This window comes from Barbus barbus (assembly GCF_936440315.1).
Source record: "Barbus barbus genome assembly, chromosome: 4".
NCBI classification, from domain to species: Eukaryota; Metazoa; Chordata; class Actinopteri; order Cypriniformes; family Cyprinidae; genus Barbus; species Barbus barbus.
In genome coordinates this window covers 37,241,594-37,259,670 of record NC_136732.1, presented here as the reverse complement: position 1 = coordinate 37,259,670, position 18,077 = coordinate 37,241,594, and the positions used below count along the sequence as shown (strand labels likewise).

Below are 18,077 nucleotides of genomic sequence, written 5' to 3'. Positions count from 1 at the left end.
CGGGTCACTTTAGACCCATGTAGTGCATCAAAGGGTTAATAAAATAAACTTATACTGCTTTTTGTTAAGAGCAGTCACAGGTCAAACTTTAAATTCAAACTATGCTGCACAATATCCAATTAACCACTATTATTTTAAAGTCATTTTCACTGTGTGCTGTATGTAAAGTTTGTTAACTTGAAGAAATTCTGGTGTTACCGTCTGACCTGCTGCACAACATACCTAACATTGCTCCACCCTCCTAAAACACTTACCAGGAAGAGACTGGCTAATTTCACTCCTTTCTGATGCTTTTTACAGTATCTGTATACAATCAGATAGGAATCAGAGATTGGTGGGGAATGAAGACAAACACTTTCAAAGAGGACTTTTGAGGACTTTATCTCAGATCAGACAGAAGATCTTTGTGATTCTCATGATTATTCAGTTTTGAAAGTAACATTTTGAAAGTAATGTTTAGATTGCTGAAGCTCATGCAAACAGTGAAAATGGATCCAGTCTCTGTTGAAGAGCCTTCTTGCAGTTTACACAGAGAGACACTCAAACTCTTCTGTCTGGAGGACAAACAGCCTGTGTGTTTCATGTGCAGAGATTCAGAGAAACACAACAATCACACATTCAGACCCATCAGTGAAGCTGTTTCATCATATAAGGTAAGACAAATGTCTTTTGTTTATATAAAAAGAACAGTAAATCAGAAAATGTATTTTGATCAATTCTAGGAGGAGCTAAAAACAATGCTGAAGTCCTTACAACTTAAACTTACACAAGGAGTGAAAATGAGAGAAGAGTTTGAGAAAACAGTTCAACACATCAAGGTAAGGAAACAGAATCCAGAGCAAAATACATTTCATCACAAGTGTAGGATCAGTTATACAGTCTGTTGCTTGCTATACACATTTATGATCTGTAATATTTGATGTATACCAGTTTATTTCGTTATTTAAGATGAAATTAAAATTACTGAAATGAAATAAGAAAAAAAGTATGCTACACAACAATGTTCTTGATAATTCAGAGAAACATCAAAAGAATGTTTGTTTTGAGTTTATCATAAATATGAATTATGTCAAATTTGGATGTGTGTTTGAGATAAATTGAATTGATTTTAGTCTCAAGCTGAGCACACAGAGCGTCATATTAAACAGCAGTTTGAGAAGCTTCATCAGTTTCTCAGAGACGAAGAAGAAGCTACAATCACTGCACTGAGGGAGGAAGAGGAGCAGAAGAAGCAGATGATGAAGAAGAAGCTGGAGGAGATCAACAGACACATCTCAGCTCTTTCACACACAATCAAAGACACGGAGGAGATGATGAAAGACAATGACATTTGCTTTCTAAAGGTCTGATTTCAGGTCATGATTGATTGATTGATTGATTGATTGATTGATTGAGTTGTTGATGATAAATGGTGTGTTTGTTCTGCAGAAGTTTCCAGTCTCAATGGAAAGGTGAGTGATCTGCTGGTGTCTGCTTCTGAAGTCAAATCCACTGCAGTTCTGATCCTGAATGTTCTTCCAGAGTCCAGATCTCATCACAGCCGGATCCACAGATGTCTTCTGGAGCTTTGATTGATGTGCCACGTTACTTGGGCAACCTGCCCTTCAGAGTCTGGAAGAAGATCCAGGACATTGTTCAAAACAGTGAGTCTGGAAAAGATCTGTGCCCTTACACATACACTAGAAATAATGCATGGGGGAAGATTTGCCGTTTTAAAGATGTCTGATGTGTTTGATCAATAGGACAAGTGTCATAATTCATAATAATCTGTGTTTGGTTCACTCTTGATCATTATATGAAGATCATAATAAAAGCATCTGTTGATTGTGTCTCCTCAGCTCCTGTGATTCTGGATCCAAACACTGCAAATCCACGTCTTGTCCTCTCTGATGATCTGACCAGTGTGAGATACAGTGACAACAAACAACCACGTCCTGATAATCCAGAGAGATTTGATTATTATTCATGTGTTCTGGGTTCAGAGGGTTTTAACTCAGGAACACACTGCTGGGATGTAGAGGTTAAAGAGAGTTTATGCTGGAGTCTTGGAGTAACTACTGCATCAAACCAGAGGAAGGGACGTGATTTCTTTAACACTGATGTCTGGAGTGTGTGCCATGGATTGTGTGAACCGTCTGGTTTTCCTGTTGCACAGGATCTTAAGAGTGTGAGAGTTGATCTGGACTATGACAGGGGAGCGGTGTCATTCTCTGATCCTGTAACTAACACACATCTACACACATTCACAACCACCTTCACTGATACTGTCTTTCCTTTCTTCTGTAGTATTTACCATCTGAGGATCTTACCGTATAGCTACAGTACTGTAATAGTTCGTAAACGTTACACCTGTAGCTCTATATCAGTGGGAGTGCAGTGAAATAGATCTGCAGAATTTAATAATCCTTCCCTGGACAACTTTATTTAGTTTATCTCATCTGGTTATAGCATCAGATTAGGTTGTGTTACGCATCATGTCAACCAAATAATCATAAAACATTGATTAAACGGTGAAATAAATGTAAAAGTTGTAAGACTTGAAAATAATTCTCCTTTTTGACAGTTTGAACTTCTCATGCCATACAAATAATGGGGGGGGGGGGATTACCACTGACAGTTTCCCAGTAAAGCACCATTTAAAAAAACACGCTAATATGCTTATACTCCATAAACTATTTTGATAATAGAGTATTTTTGTACAGCTTTTTGCTATATTCTAATTGCTTGGGTTTTGCTGTTTAAACATTTAACACAAAGCAGTCCTACTACTTCTTTGGGTTTTCATCAGCAGTTTATGAATTCGCCAAAAATATATATATATATATATTCCTATGTGCCTGTAATAGCCTGCTTTAATCTGATCATGCTTATAGATAATTACTTAATTATTTTAAGAGAGTTATTTTAGCTCATTTCTTCAGAGGTAAAACTTTTTTAATGTGGCCTGTAACAACATCATTTAAAGAGTTTGTGGTCAATGTGTTAATGTAAATTGTTTGGGGCTGTCACCAGGTGGGAGCAGTATGTGCACAGGTGTTTCATTCACGTAGAGGGAGGAGTCTTGAGGAGGTTTTTTTGGGGGGTTTTCACAGCATACACTCTCGAAGCCGAGTTGGATGTCAGCCATTACCATCATGATGTAATTATGAAACAAAGCGACATATTGGTCCTAGACAAGTGTGAAATTAATGTGGATAAAAAGTATACTCTGAACCCCATATGGATGTACACAAACTGAGAAAGTAAAAAGTGTTAGGTTCTGCCCTGTGCTCCCCTACTTTTGTTGAACGCCATTTCATAAAGATCCCAGAGAAATGATTCACATTAAATCGTGTCATAATTTACACATGTGATCTAAATTGATATTTAAGCTTTTTCTCATGATTAAATTGCTATTTTATTACTAATAATAAATTATTATTTATTATTATTAATAATAAATGTTATATTATTAACATTTATATATTAAATATGTTTTTTTTTAAATAGCGTGTATTTATTATATTTTATTTTTGTGAATTAAATTGATATTTTGAATGTCACGAGAGAAACTTCTTGAATTTTAAACAGCAGCAAGCACAAGTGTGTTCTAGTGCACACGCGCCTGATTTTTTCAGTAATGGTCATTTTCTAGCGGACGAACACCAGAGAAATGTAATCACTACCAATCCTGATTTTATTCATTGATTTTGCTCGTGTAAATTTAGATGTGTACTGTTTTGTGTCTTTAAACGTAATTTTGTAATAAATACCCTGTTTGGTTCATTTGTGCAAGAATTCTTCCATGAGGTGACCTGAGATGAAATATGATAACTTGTGTAGTTTCCTCTTACTTCTGGGCACATTAAGCTACAAACTACACAGTAATCACTTTCCTATTTTTGAACTTCAACTGAGAGTTGCTTGCTCTCCATCCATGACCCAGATAGCACACGTAAGTCTGCAAGATGTCTGTTAAAGATCTCTTGATTTGGAAAGCATCTGCGGTCTACAAACGTCTGGCAGACGTCTTACAGATGTCAGTTTTACATACATTCTAAATCTTAAACATCTTAAAGACATCTAATAGACGTCTATTTGACATCTAAAAGGAAACGTCCTATAGACGTATTGCAGATGAGCAAACACCCTAAATAATACGTCTTGCAGATGTAAATGCAGATGTAAAATAGACGTGTCCGAGATGTATGTGTGCTATCAGGGGACGTTCACTTGAGCGGTAATGAAACGTTTAACTAAATGAAGCGATCCCATTGTGTAGATCATGAACGACTCACTGTTTTTCGATTAATCAATTGAGTCAGTGATTCAGTGAGTTGTACATATCAAAATATGCTAATGTGTCCCCACCTACTGGTTAAATTGCTTAGTTGTTACTGCTGTTTGACTTGATAAACAGCAGTAATTAGTACATAGATTGTGCAGTAATATTTGTGGTGATCATCTCAAAACTGTCTGTTTATATTGTGTTATAAAATACAAATACTCAGCTGAGTCTGTTTTTATACTCCACCACAGTTTTTTTGCCATGGTCACAATTGGCTGTTCATGTGTTCTGAAATTATATGAACAAACATTACTTCAGAAGAGTGTTACTCTTCTCATCATATTCCTCCTTAAATTGTTTTGCTCATTGTATTTATGATCAAAGTCATGACCAAATCTTTATTTCATAAAAAAAGAATAATCTGTGGCCTCTAAGGGCTTCATGGATACAAGTTTTAACAAAATCTGGCATTAACTGCCCAATGAATGTTGTTTCTTATGCTCAAATAGCATTAAAAAAAGCTTCTATTTCAGGTTGGTCTAGCCAATCCTCATGTGTCATTGTTAGGATTGTGTTGGTTTGGGTGTTTTGTTTTCTCTTTTCATTGGCAGGTTCTGTGATTGAGGCGTGACTGGAGCACACCTGATGCTCGTCTTGGCTATTTAAACCTGGTCAGAGAGTTCGTTGGGGCGGCTGCTCCTTTGTTGCTCGAGCAGTTTGCCAGAGCCGTGCTCCAATTTTGTATCATTATGTTTTGTTGTAATAAATATTATGTTTGAAATTGATTCCGCCGTGTCGTCTCCCTTTATGTTACATCTTTGAGCCAGGTGTAACATATGGGGGCTCGTCCAATTTAAAATTGTTTTGGTGAAGTTGTTTAATCTTATTTGTTTAGTTAATTAAGTGGGAGAGACTGAGGCGGAAAAAATGGTTTGGAGCATTGGTTCATATTTTGGTCAGCTCTGCAAAGGTAAGTTCTTGCGGTTTAAAAATGGTGTGTTTCTTTATACTCCCCAGTTAGGTTGTAGCGACATTTGTCTTGTTGTTTTTTTATTTTAGTTTATTATTTTTGTGTGTCTCCTGGGTCGAGTGCACTGCCGTGGTGTTGGTTCCGAACTGTTTGTTTGGTTCTGCGCCAGCGGTATTTGGGTGCTTCAAAGGGCTTGACTCTTGGGAGCGCATGAAGATTAGGAGTAGTTAGTTAGAGGGTTGTGTTAGGATTAGGTGGGGAGGTGGAGAATGGGTGCACGGATTTTGACCGTAAGAATTACCTGAGCTGAATTGGTATTAGAAATATAGGTAGGTTGAATTATTTTTTGGATTGTGTAATAGTGATTCTGTATTGTTGCATTATGACATCAATTGAAGAATTTAGTAAAGCGCCTTCAGAAGAGTTGTTGAATCTGTGTTCGAAAAAACAGCTGTGGGAAATTGTGGAACGGTATGAATTAAGTGGTGTTGATAAGCGATTGAGAAAAGACGAGGTTCGAGAAATGATAAAAAAGAAATTGAGCGATCTTCAGATTTTACCAATCATGTCTAAAGTTATGGCTGGGGTTAATCCTGCAGCTCAGAAATCAATTTCATTCGTTGGGTTATCGTTTGATCAGCAGAAAGAGCTTATTAAAATGCAACAATTGCATGAAAAGGAGATGCGCGATTGTGAGAGAATTAGAAAAATGTAAATTGGATGATGTGATGAAACCGCGAGAAATGGAGTTTGAAAAAATGAGAAATGAGCAAAAATTAGCAGTAGAGAGACAAAATCAAGAGTTTCAATTAAAGTTTGAGAGCTTGAGACTTCGAGGTGAGGAGAACTCATCTGGTGATCACGCAGACTATTCTTTTGATTTAATTAGTAGTCTGAAATTGTTGTTAATGAGAGAGATCCGGATGTTTTCTTTTCATTATTTGAAAGCATAGCAGACGAACGGGGATGGCCTGAGACCGACCGTACAGTTATGCTTCAATCTGTTTTAGTGGGCAAAGCATAGGAAGCGTATACTGCTCTTTCAGTAGAGGAAAGAAAGAAGTATGAAAGTGTAAAATCTGCTGTGTTAAAAGCTTTTGAGTTAGTCCCAGAAGCTTATCGCCAACGTTTTCGTACTTGGAGGAAAAGTGAGAGGCAAACACATGTGGAGGTTACACGAGAGTTAAGTAATCATTTTGATCGCTGGTGTATGACATCTAAGGTACAGACATTTGGTGAGTTACGGGAAATGATGATTATTGAACAGTTGAAAAACATCGTTCCTGATCAAATTGCAGTATATATTAATGAAAATAAACCTCGCATTGCTACTGAAGCTGCATCATTAGCAGATGATTTTGTTCTGACTCATAAGAATCGATTTAATTATGGGAGTTGCGGTAATGGACATTATCTTAAACCGTCACAACAACGTGATCGAGGTTCACCTTCTCGGAGGGTGATATCCGATTCTATGTGTCGCTACTGTTTGGAAGTCGGACATTGGAAGAATGAATGTCCTGTACTTAAAAGCAAACGGGGACTGGGTAAGAATAAAAATTCTGCGCCTGTGCTTTTAACGAGTTGTTTGCTGCATGTGCCTGGGGTGCACTGTATGGAAAATTTGTCTGAGACAGAAAAGAGTTGTTCTGAAATTAAACCCAACATAGGGTATGCACCATTTATGTCGGAAGGGTTTGTTTCTCTTGTAGACGGACATGAGAGAGTACCGGTAAGAGTCTTGCGGGACACTGGATCTTCAGAGTCTTTTATTTTGGAATCCGTACTGCTATTTTCATCCAGGTCATATATTGATAAAAATGTTTTAATTCGGGGGATTACACTTCAAATATTGTCTGTTCCTTTGCATAAATTTATGTTGCAGTCCCAGTTAGTCGACGGGGAAGTGACTATGGGAGTGCGCCCTTCTTTGCCTGTGGAGGGAGTTGATATCATTTTGGGCAACAACTTGGCTGGTGAGAGTGTGTGGCCGGTGTTGTCCCCTTCACCGATTGTCACTCCGATGTCCTTACCCGATCAGGGGTGTCGGGAGGTGGAGAATGCGTCTTGTGTTGTGACGCGGTCTAAGATCAAAAAACTGAATGATGTTAACTTGTGTGACACCAACGTACCGGTTGCTCCTGGATTGTCTCTCTTGTCTAAAATTTCTCGTGCAGAACTTGTCGTCGCCCAGAGGGAGGATCCTGGGTTGAAGAGTTTGTTTGCTGCTGTTCTCCGACCAGAAGATGTGGAGAGTGCCGCAACTGGATATTTTATACATGATGAGGTACTGTTGCGTATATGGCTTGCCCAGAGATGAAGATTGTGGTGGTGAGTCACAGGTTCAAGTTGTTGTACCTGAGAAATTCAGAGATGTTGTACTCCGATTGGCTCATGGTGACATAGCTGGGCACTTAGGTGTAAAAAAGACATACGATAGAGTTTTGCAGCATTTTTATTGGCCATTGTTGAAGAAAAATGTCTTGCGATTTATTAAAACATGTCATACATGCCAAGTGACCGGAAAACCTAATCAGCCATTGAAACCGGCTCCATTGTATCCAATACCTTCAGTAGAGCAACCTTTTGAACACCTGTTAATAGATTGTGTTGGCCCGTTACCTCCCTCGAAGTCAGGAAATAAATTTCTCTTGACTATAATGTGTCAAAGTACTCGCTACCCAGCGGCTTATGCGATGCGCAATATTACTACTCGGTCCATTGTAAAAGCCCTGTCTCAGTTTATTTCAATCTTCGGTATCCCTAAGGTCATTCAAAGTGACCAGGGAACGAATTTTACATCTAAGATGTTTGCGGAAATTTTAAAACAGTTGGGAGTTCAACATCACCATTCCAGCGCATACCATCCTCAAAGTCAGGGAGCGCTGGAACGGTTTCACCAAACGCTTAAGTCTCTTTTACGTGCGTATTGCGTTGAATTAAATCGAGACTGGGAGGAAGGACTTCCTTGGCTTTTGTTAGCTGTAAGGGAGGTCACGCAATCTAGTTTGGGTTTTAGTCCCAACGACTTGGTTTTTGGGCATAAGGTGCGCGGTCCGCTTGCCGTTGTGGGTGATCAGTTAAGAGGTAAACAGCCACCAAAAAGTTTGCTTGAATACGTAAATGGTTTTAGAAGATGTTTGTTTTTGGTTGGTCAGGCAGCACGGAACAATTTGGAAAAAGCGCAGATAAAGATGAAAAAGTTGTTTGATCGTCAGTCTGAACAGCGTGTATTTAATTCTGGGGATCAGGTTCTGGCATTGTTGCCTTTAGTGGGCTCTCCGTTTTGCGCAAAATTTGTGGGACCATACACTGTTATGCGTGTATTGTCCGATCTTAATTATAAAATTGCAACCCCAGACAGAAAGAAAATAACCCAAGTGTGTCATGTAAATTTATTGAAGCCTTTTTTCTCCCGCGATTGTCAACAAACTGATGTTAAATCATCCGCGGTGGTCAGTCCTGTGACTGAGCAAGGTCAGTTTTTTGGGGGAGAGAAGGAAGAGGTTACGATTCTAGATGATGCTATAATGCACCCTCGATTAAAAAATTCTGAGACTCTGAAAGATTTGAAGAGTTCGTTGTCTCATTTATCTGTTTTGCAGCGAGAAGAGCTGTCGCAGTTAATATGCGAGTTTCCATCAATATTTGGGGATGTTCCATCGAAAACTCATTTAATAGAGCACGACGTGGATGTGGGTGATGCTTCCCCCATACGCCAGCGCTTTTATCGTGTCCCTTTTGAAAAACGTTTGAAGTTGGAGTCAGAAATTCGTTATGTTGAAGAATAATATTGCAAAACCATCTTCTTCGAGTTGGGCTTCGCCGTGTTTGCTGGTTAGAAAACCAGATGGAACGTTTAGGTTTTGTACGGACTATAGAAAAATTAATAAAATCACCAAACCTGACGCTTTTCCACTCCCGAGGATGGAGGATTGCGTTGATCAAGTGGGCTCGGCAAGATATGTTAGTAAATTTGATTTACTTAAAGGGTACTGGCAGGTGCCTTTGACACCTCGAGCACAGGAAATCACTGCTTTTATAACTCCTTCAGGGTTGTACTCTTATTCTGTTATGAGCTTCGGGTTACGCAATGCTCCGGCGACATTTCAAAGATTAATGAATCGGGTAGTCTTTGGTTTAGAAGGCTGCGCGGTTTATTTAGATGTTATAGTTTACAGCGATAGCTGGGATCAGCATGTGACACGGGTACGAGACTTATTTCGTCGGTTGATGGAGGCTAATTTGATCGTGAATTTAGCTAAATGTGATTTTGCACGAGCAACGGTTTCTTATTTGGGAAAAGAGGTGGGCCAAGGTTTGGTGCGCCCGTTGCGCGCTAAGGTGAGCGCGATAGAAAAATTCCCTATTCCATGTACTAAAAAAGAGCTTATGAGGTTTATTGGGATGGCCAGTTACTATCGCAGTTTTTGCCCCAATTTTTCATCGGTCGTTTGTCCATTGACTAATCTTTTAAAGAATTCCGCTAAATTTGAGTGGACTTCACATTGTCAAAGGGCATTTGAGAATGTGAAGTTGCTGTTGACTGCTGCCCCTGTCTTGGCAGCGCCTCAAAGTGGTCTTCCGTTTGAAATTCAGGTTGATGCGAGTCAAGTGGGAGCAGGAGCGGTTCTTCTCCAGACTCAACATGGTAGTATCAGTCATCCAATTAGTTATTTCTCACGCAAGTTTAATTCATATCAGTTCAATTATTCTGTTATTGAGAAGGAAATGCTGGCACTGATTTGGGCGCTACAACATTTTGATGTGTATGTGGGGGGAGGGTCCCCAGTTGTCATTTATTCGGATCACAATCCTTTGACATTTCTTCACTCATTGCAGAGTCCGAGTCAATGCTTAATGAGGTGGATACTGTTTTTACAGCCTTATAATTTGACGATTAAACACATTAAGGGAGTTGAGAATGTTTTGGCAGATACCCTGTCACGTGCCCCTGTGGTGGAGTAAGATTGTTGTTGTCTCCAATTGATGTAAGTTGACCTATCTTTTTAAGTATATAAGTTATTAGTTTTGATGTGGGATTTTTTTTTTAAGGGGGGTGTGTTAGGATTGTGTTGGTTTGGGTGTTTTGTTTTCTCTTTTCATTGGCAGGTTCTGTGATTGAGGCGTGACTGGAGCACACCTGATGCTCGTCTTGGCTATTTAAACCTGGTGCGAGAGTTCGTTGGGGCGGCTGCTCCTTTGTTGCTCGAGCAGTTTGCCAGAGCCGTGCTCCAATTTTGTATCAATATGTTTTGTTGTAATAAATATTATGTTTGAAATTGATTCCGCCGTGTCGTCTCCCTTTATGTTACATCTTTGAGCCAGGTGTAACAGTCATAAATGCATGTTTCTATGGTAAACGGAGCTTCTAACAGCAGCTGCAGTGATGCAATGACTTTACCAATTGGTGATTGGCCCTTTTGTTTAGAAGGCGCCAGCTACTCATAGATGGTAAAGGTAACGTTTACAAAAAGTGTGTGTAGTGCTACGTGATGCAGAACAGACAGAAACTGGTTTGGAATCTCTGACAATGACAATCAGCACGATAAGCAGATGTGTGTTTATTACCGTGACTTCAGCATGTGAAGAAATCATTTAGATAAAGATTTGATCATGATAGACACTGGAGAAACAATGCGAGCTTCAAACACTCTTTACCAACAAATAAAACGCTTGACAATATCTTGTCTTTTTTATTATTATTTAAAGTTTTGAATGCATTTTGTTCAAATTTAATTTGAAGAAATTCTGATTTTCCTGTCTGACCTGTTTTAACAAACTCAAAGTTTTTAAAACATTTTACCTACTACACTTAACAGGAAGAGACTGACTTGTTTCTCTTTTTCGTCACACTGACCATTCTGAATTTCTGTGCAAGATCAAAAAAGAAACCGCAATCAGGAAGGCAAACACTTTTAAGAAGGATTTTTGAGACATTTGTTTCTGAATAGACAGCAGATCTTTGTGGTTATTCATTTTTGAAACTCATTCAGTAAGTGATCTCAAATGGCTTCCCTATCTGAAGATTTTTCTTGTCCTGTGTGTTATGAAATCTTCAAGGATCCTGTTGTTTTATCATGTAGTCACAGTGTCTGTCTTCAGCAGTTCTGGAGTATCAAGGAATCTCAGGAGTGCCCTGTCTGCAGGAGAAGATCCTCAAAAGAGGAACCTCCTCCTAACCTGGTGTTAAAAAACTTGTGTCGTTCCTGAAGGAGAGAAATGAGAGGCGTTCATCAGGGTCTGAGGAGATCTGCAGTTTACACAGAGAGACACTCAAACTCTTCTGTCTGGAGGACAAACAGCCTGTGTGTTTAGTGTGCAGAGATTCAGAGAAACACAACAATCACACATTCAGACCCATCAGTGAAGCTGTTTCATCATATTAGGTAGGACAAACATCAAGGTGAGGAAACACAATCAAGAGTCATTTGATTCCAGTTTATCATATAAATGACAAGCAGTAATCTGCTTCTGGATATGTGTCGGGTATCTGAGTTTATCTCAGATATTAATGATGTGAAGTGTTGATGTGTGCTGATTGTGACGAATGAAGTGAATGTGGTTTGATTTCAGTCTCAAGCTGAGCACACAGAGCGTCAGATTAAACAGCAGTTTGAGAAGCTTCATCAGTTTCTCAGAGACGAAGAAGAAGCTACAATCACTGCACTGAGGGAGGAAGAGGAGCAGAAGAACCAGATGAGGAGATCAACAGACACATCTCAGCTCTTTCACACACAATCAAAGACACAGAGGACATGATGAAAGACAATGACATCTGCTTTCTAAAGGTCTGATTTCAGATCATTAGATGATTGATTGATTGATTGTGTGTTTGTTCTGCAGAAGTTTCCAGTCTCAATGGAAAGGTGAGTGATCTGCTGGTGTCTCTGGTCTCTCTGCTTCTGAAGTCAAATCCACTGCAGTTCTGATCCTGAATGTTCTTCCAGAGTCCAGATCTGCTCACAGCCGGATCCACAGATGTCTTCTGGAGCTTTGATTGATGTGCCAGATTTCTTGATGAATCTGTCCTTCAGAGTCTGGAAGAAGATGCAGGACATCATCCAAAACAGTGAGTCTGGAGAAGATCTGTGCTCTTACACATACACTAGAAATGATGCAGGGGGAAGATTACATTTTTTTTAGCATTGTGCGCATTATATGAATTTACCTGTTGACTGTGTTTCATCAGCTCCTGTGATTCTGGATCCAAACACGGCTCATCCTCATCTTGTCCTGATGATCTGACCAGTGTGAAATACAGTGGGGACAAACTGATTCCTGATAATCCAGAGAGATTTGACAAGTCATACTGTGTTCTGGGTTCAGAGGGTTTTAACTCAGGAACACACTGCTGGGATGTAGAGGTTAAAGAAAGTCGTTCCTGGAGTAACAGCATCAAACCAGAGGAAGGGATTAATTTCCCTTACCGATGGTGTCTGGACCGTGCAGTATGGACTGAATAAATGTGCTGGCTTTGGTGTTAAACAGTATGTTGAGCGAGTGAGAGTGTCATTCTCTGATTCTGTAACTAACACACATCTACACACATTCACAACCACTTTTACCCCATTCTTCTGGTGTTATGGATGTTCCTCTCTAAAGATCTTACCGTTCAATAGTCAGTAATCGTTACACCTGTAGATCTGGATCTTCCTGCTTTCGTCATGGTTCCAACATTGAATCCATAATACATGAGTAATAGTGCTGTTGATCTGAATATCAGTGCAGCTGTGATTGGGCCATAGACAGAGGCCATGCTGATCACATGACTGATATCCAGCACTACAGACACACTCTCATGCTCTCATATTGCTTTCATATAAGAGTTCAATGATTAATGTAACTTAAAAATTTCAGAAGCTTTAAGACCAGATATTTTATTTTTATCCAAAATAAAGCCAAAGCAGGACTGAGCAGTGAAAAAATACGTGATCATACATTTCAGGTACTAATAGCCTTACAGAAAAAACACATGAATTTCACATGTTATCACATGAGTTTTTGCACATGTGAAGTTCATGTGTTTTTTCTGTAAGGGAGTTGCCTTTTATACATTTAATTGTTCCAAAAATAATGAATACTTGTGTAATTATTTTTCTTTTAAAAAAATGTTAATCAATTATGTTTTTAATTTAATCCTGTCAAATAATCCCGTATTGTTGGCATGTTGTAGCACTGTAATTGGCTATCACTTGTTAAAAAAAAAAAGTAATAAAAAATACTACAGTGGCGAATTACTGACATCTAGTGGTGAAAATGTACAACTTCCTGAAGCCTAAAGGCCTTTCCACACTGAGCGCGATGCGAAAGAGCGAGGTGATCGTCTGTGAATGTTGCTTTCATATGGGGTGTGATTTGTGCATTTACTTTGCAAACTAAGCAATCAATCTAAGCAAAGCAATCTACACGTCGCGTACCTTGCCGTGACCAATGACGTATTATATCGTGTGTGTGGATAAATGTCTGGATAATGTACGCGTGGATAAACGCCTGGATAACGTACGCGTGGATAAACGTCTGGATAACGTACGCGTGGATAAACGCATGGATAACGTACGCGTGGATAAACGTCTGGATAACGTACGCGTGGATAAACGCGTGGATAAACGCCTGGATAACGTACGCGTGGATAAACGTCTGGATAACGTACGCGTGGATAAACGTCTGGATAACGTACGCGTGGATAAACGCGTGGATAAACGTCTGGATAATGTACGCGTGGATAAACGCCTGGATAACGTACGCGTGGATAAACGTCTGGATAACGTACGCGTGGATAAACGTCTGGATAACGTACGCGTGGATAAATGTCTGGATAACATACGCGTGGATAAACGCGTGGATAAACGCCTGGATAACGTACGCGTGGATAAACGCCTGGATAACGTACGCGTGGATAAACGTCTGGATAACGTACGCGTGGATAAACGCGTGGATAAACGTCTGGATAACGTACGCGTGGATAAACGCGTGGATAAACGCCTGGATAACGTACGCGTGGATAAACGTCTGGATAACGTACGCGTGGATAAACGCGTGGATAAATGCCTGGATAACGTACGCGTGGATAAACGTCTGGATAACGTACGCGTGGATAAACGTCTGGATAACGTACGCGTGGATAAACGCCTGGATAACGTACGCGTGGATAAACGTCTGGATAACGTACGCATGGATAAACGCGTGGATAAACGTCTGGATAACATACGCGTGGATAAACGTCTGGATAACGTACGCGTGGATAAACGCATGGATAACGTACGCGTGGATAAACGTCTGGATAACGTACGCGTGGATAAACATCTGGATAAGGTACGCGTGGATAAACGCGTGGATAAACGCGTGGATAAACGCCTGGATAACGTACGCGTGGATAAACGTCTGGATAACATACGTGTGGATAAACGTCTGAATAACGTACGCGTGGATAAACGTCTGGATTAATACTTAGGCTATATTCTATTATGTTTACTATTGTACCTTTTTAATTTGGGATATGATCATAACACACACGTTTTCATGTTTTTGTGGGTTGGGCAACAGTGTAGACACTATTAGTAATCAGTATAATAATAATTTGTATAATTATATTTACGCAAGATTTAATATAGTAGGACTGCACAAGTGTTAGCTATATTACTTAAGGCTGCCAGTTAGAAAAAGCTAAATCAATTAATTAAATCTTGCAGTTGGTATTTGACAGATTTTACTGTAGCCTACAGCAATTGTATAAAACTATACATTTAGTAAACATGTCTAAATTAAATGCCTAGCTTAAAAAATGTGTTAAAAATGACCCAGAAGCTAACCCAGTGATGTGTTAATATTGCTATATGTTGTTGTGTTAGTATAGTTTTGACCAATAAATTTGTTTACACAAATATTAATCGCTGGATTATTTGGCTAAAATTTTGCATTAACCAGTATGTTATTGTTGTTATTATTATTATAGTCATGTTAAATTTTGAAATTTAGTTAAGTTCAGTGCACTGACAATATTTAGCCTACATTCAATTAGAACCATTTTTTTAAGGATTCAAAATAAACAATTTTGATTATATCATGCATTCCCGTGGAGTTATTAGCAAAAAACAAGCAGGTTTAATTACTAAGCCACCTTGTGGCTGTTCACCAGATTCAGTAGCTACACTTGATTTCACACAACACATGACTACTCGTTTTATAATGCTAAACCATTCAGATTACACATAATTAAATGTAACATAATTAAGGAACTGCTGGCTGCACAATTAAAAAGTCATAAATTCCTTTATGACTAAAGGAAATCAAATAATAGCTTGGTTCTATGATTCAGGGGAACAATCCTTTTGTTTCTGGCCCTTGTGGTTCAAGGGTTATTAACATACTTGAGTGACGGTGCAAAATCTGATGCAAATATTTTACACTTACACTACACTTACAGTATGCTTACACACTAATGGTTACCTGATGTGAGATGAGAGAAATGTACATTGTACATATAGTAAACTCCCTTTAAATCATGATTGTCATATTTATTTGCAGACATTTGTAGGTACTGTATTTTACCGAATAAAAAGGCAACCTCACTGTTTCCCAACCCTGTTCCTGGAGGCACACCAAACACAACACATTTTCCAACTCTTCATAATCACATCTCAGTCAGCTCATCACCTCTTCAGTGGAGACTCCAAGACATAAAGCAGTCCGAGGAGGGAGACGTGCAATGCTGTAGAGCCTTCAGGGTTAGGAAACACTCCACTACATGTCTAAGTGAGCTTCAGAAAGACTAAGAAAATGTTTCTTCTTTTTAGAAGAGGTGAAAAATGATACATTTACAGTACATTCAAACACAGTGTTGTACATTGCCCTGCAGGCTGCATATTTATTCCAGACTATATATGCTTGTTGTTTTACCTAGGCAGCAATGTTACCTTAAAACACACACATAAATAAATAAATATATAAACATATAGAAATGAGATATATATAACTAATTGTAGACACTGTTGTACAACCCACAAAAGCATGAAAACAGTGTGTTATGATCATATCCCAAGTTTAAAAAGTACAATAGTAAAGATAATAGAATTTAGCCTAAGTATTAAGCTAATAATAATAAAGTATTAAGCTAATACTAATCCAGGCGTTTTTCCACACGTACGTTATCCAGACGTTTATCCACACGTACGTTATCCACACGTTTATCCACACGTACATTATCCACACGTACGTTATCCAGACATTTATCCACACGTTTGTCCACACGTACGTTATCCAGTCTTTAGATGTGCAGTCGTTGGTGTAGAGGGAGAAGAGCAGTGGGGAGAGAACGCAGCCCTGAGGAGCTCCAGTGCTGGATGTGAATTTACCAAGCTTTACTAACTGCTGTCTGTCTGTCAGGAAGCTGGTGATCTACTGGCAGACGGAGGTGGGGACGGAGAGCTGAGACAGTTTATTCTGAAGGGTGTCCGTATAGGATGGTGTTAAAAGCGGAGCTGAAGTCCACAAACAGGATCCTCACATAAGTCCCTGGTCTGTCCAGATGCTGCAGGATGAAGTGCAGTCCCATGTTGACTGCATCATCCACAGACCTGTTTGCTCTGTAGGCAAACTGCAGGGGGTCCAGTAAGGGTCCAGTGATGTCCTTCAGATAAGCCAAAACCAGTCTTTCAAATGATTTCATGGCTACAGACGTTAGGGCCACAGGTCTGTAGTCATTAAGTCCAGTAATTTTGGGTTTCTTTGGGACGGGGATGATGGTGGAGCGTTTGAAGCATGAGGGGACTTCGCACAGCTCCAGTGATCTGTTGAAGAGCTGTGTGAAGATGGGGGCCATCTGATCAGCACAGGTCTTAAATAAAATAATACACAAATCTGTATATAAATCTTCTGTTCCAGATTCATACACATTATTCATACACATTATTATTATTATTGTTAAGTCTTATTTAAATGTTTCTGTTCTCATGTCAGATATGTATGTATATACACTGAACAAAATTATAAATGCAACACTTTTGTTTTTGCCCCCATTTTTCATGAGCTGAACTCAAAGATCTAAGACTTTTTCTATGTACACAAAAGGCCTATTTCGCTCAAATATTGTTCACAAATCTGTCTAAATCTGTGTTAGTGAGCACTTCTCCTTTGCCGAGATAATCCAGCCACCTCACAGGTGTGGCATATCAAGATGCTGATTAGACAGCATGATTATTGCACAGGTGTGCCTTAGGCTGGCCACAATAAAAGGCATGAACATGGGATGAATGACACCCCAGAATCGGCCCAAATACATCTAATAGACGTCTATTTGACATCTAAAAGGAAACATCCTATAGACGTATTGCAGATGAGCAAACACTCTAAAAAATATGTCTTGCAGATGTAAATGCAGACATCAAATAGACGCCTATTAGATGTCTTTAAGATGTTTATGATTTAGAATGTATGTAAAACTGACATCTGTAAGACGTCTGTCAGACGTTTGTAAACAGCAGATGCTTTCCAGATCAAGAGATCTTTAACAGACATCTTGCAGATGTGCATGTGCTATCTGGGACGTGTGCTATCAGGGCTTTAACCTAAGAGCAACACTATTTCATCATCTGTGTTCAGTAATTTTTTTTTTTCTGTGCCGGGTAGTGTTCACATTTTTACTGTGCCGGGTAGTAATTTATTACATGTAATCTGGATTACTAATCAGATTTCAAACATGAAGTAGGCCTAATGTAATTAGATTATATATTAAATACTTGTAATCAGACTACAGTTAAGGTTTTTTTTTTATTGATAAGCATACATGATTACATTTTATTTACAACAATAGCAATACATTATTCAGAATTTATTAATTTA

The 18,077-nt window shown here is 39.0% G+C and overlaps 1 protein-coding gene and 1 pseudogene across 2 annotated transcripts; both read left to right on the top strand.

Moving 5' to 3' along the window:
• Nucleotides 1–276: 276 nt before the first annotated feature.
• LOC306864098 (E3 ubiquitin-protein ligase TRIM35-like) lies at nucleotides 277–3,325 on the top strand. Its single transcript, XM_079407812.1, has 6 exons — nucleotides 277–653; nucleotides 723–818; nucleotides 1,113–1,343; nucleotides 1,429–1,451; nucleotides 1,522–1,643; nucleotides 1,839–3,325. Exons 1-6 carry the CDS (start codon nucleotides 453–455, stop codon nucleotides 2,378–2,380), a joined length of 1,215 nt encoding a protein of 404 aa, XP_079263938.1. The 5' UTR covers nucleotides 277–452; the 3' UTR covers nucleotides 2,381–3,325.
• A 7,921-nt stretch (nucleotides 3,326–11,246) lies between these two features.
• Nucleotides 11,247–12,866, top strand: LOC306868622 (E3 ubiquitin-protein ligase TRIM35-like; annotated as a pseudogene). Its single transcript has 5 exons — nucleotides 11,247–11,643; nucleotides 11,814–12,028; nucleotides 12,084–12,106; nucleotides 12,188–12,309; nucleotides 12,430–12,866. The product of its transcript is annotated as an E3 ubiquitin-protein ligase TRIM35-like (transcript).
• Nucleotides 12,867–18,077: the final 5,211 nt, after the last annotated feature.

What these genes read in the sequence shown, in the direction of transcription:
- LOC306864098 (XM_079407812.1), top strand. Translation starts at nt 453, where the DNA reads ATGTTTAGATTGCTGAAGCTCATGCAAACAGTGAAAATGGATCCAGTC. An exon ending in AAACAGTTCAACACATCAAG is followed by an intron (nt 819 to 1,112) that starts GTAAGGAAACAG and finishes AATTGATTTTAG; the next exon opens with TCTCAAGCTGAGCACACAGA. An exon ending in ATGACATTTGCTTTCTAAAG is followed by an intron (nt 1,344 to 1,428) that starts GTCTGATTTCAG and finishes TTTGTTCTGCAG; the next exon opens with AAGTTTCCAGTCTCAATGGA.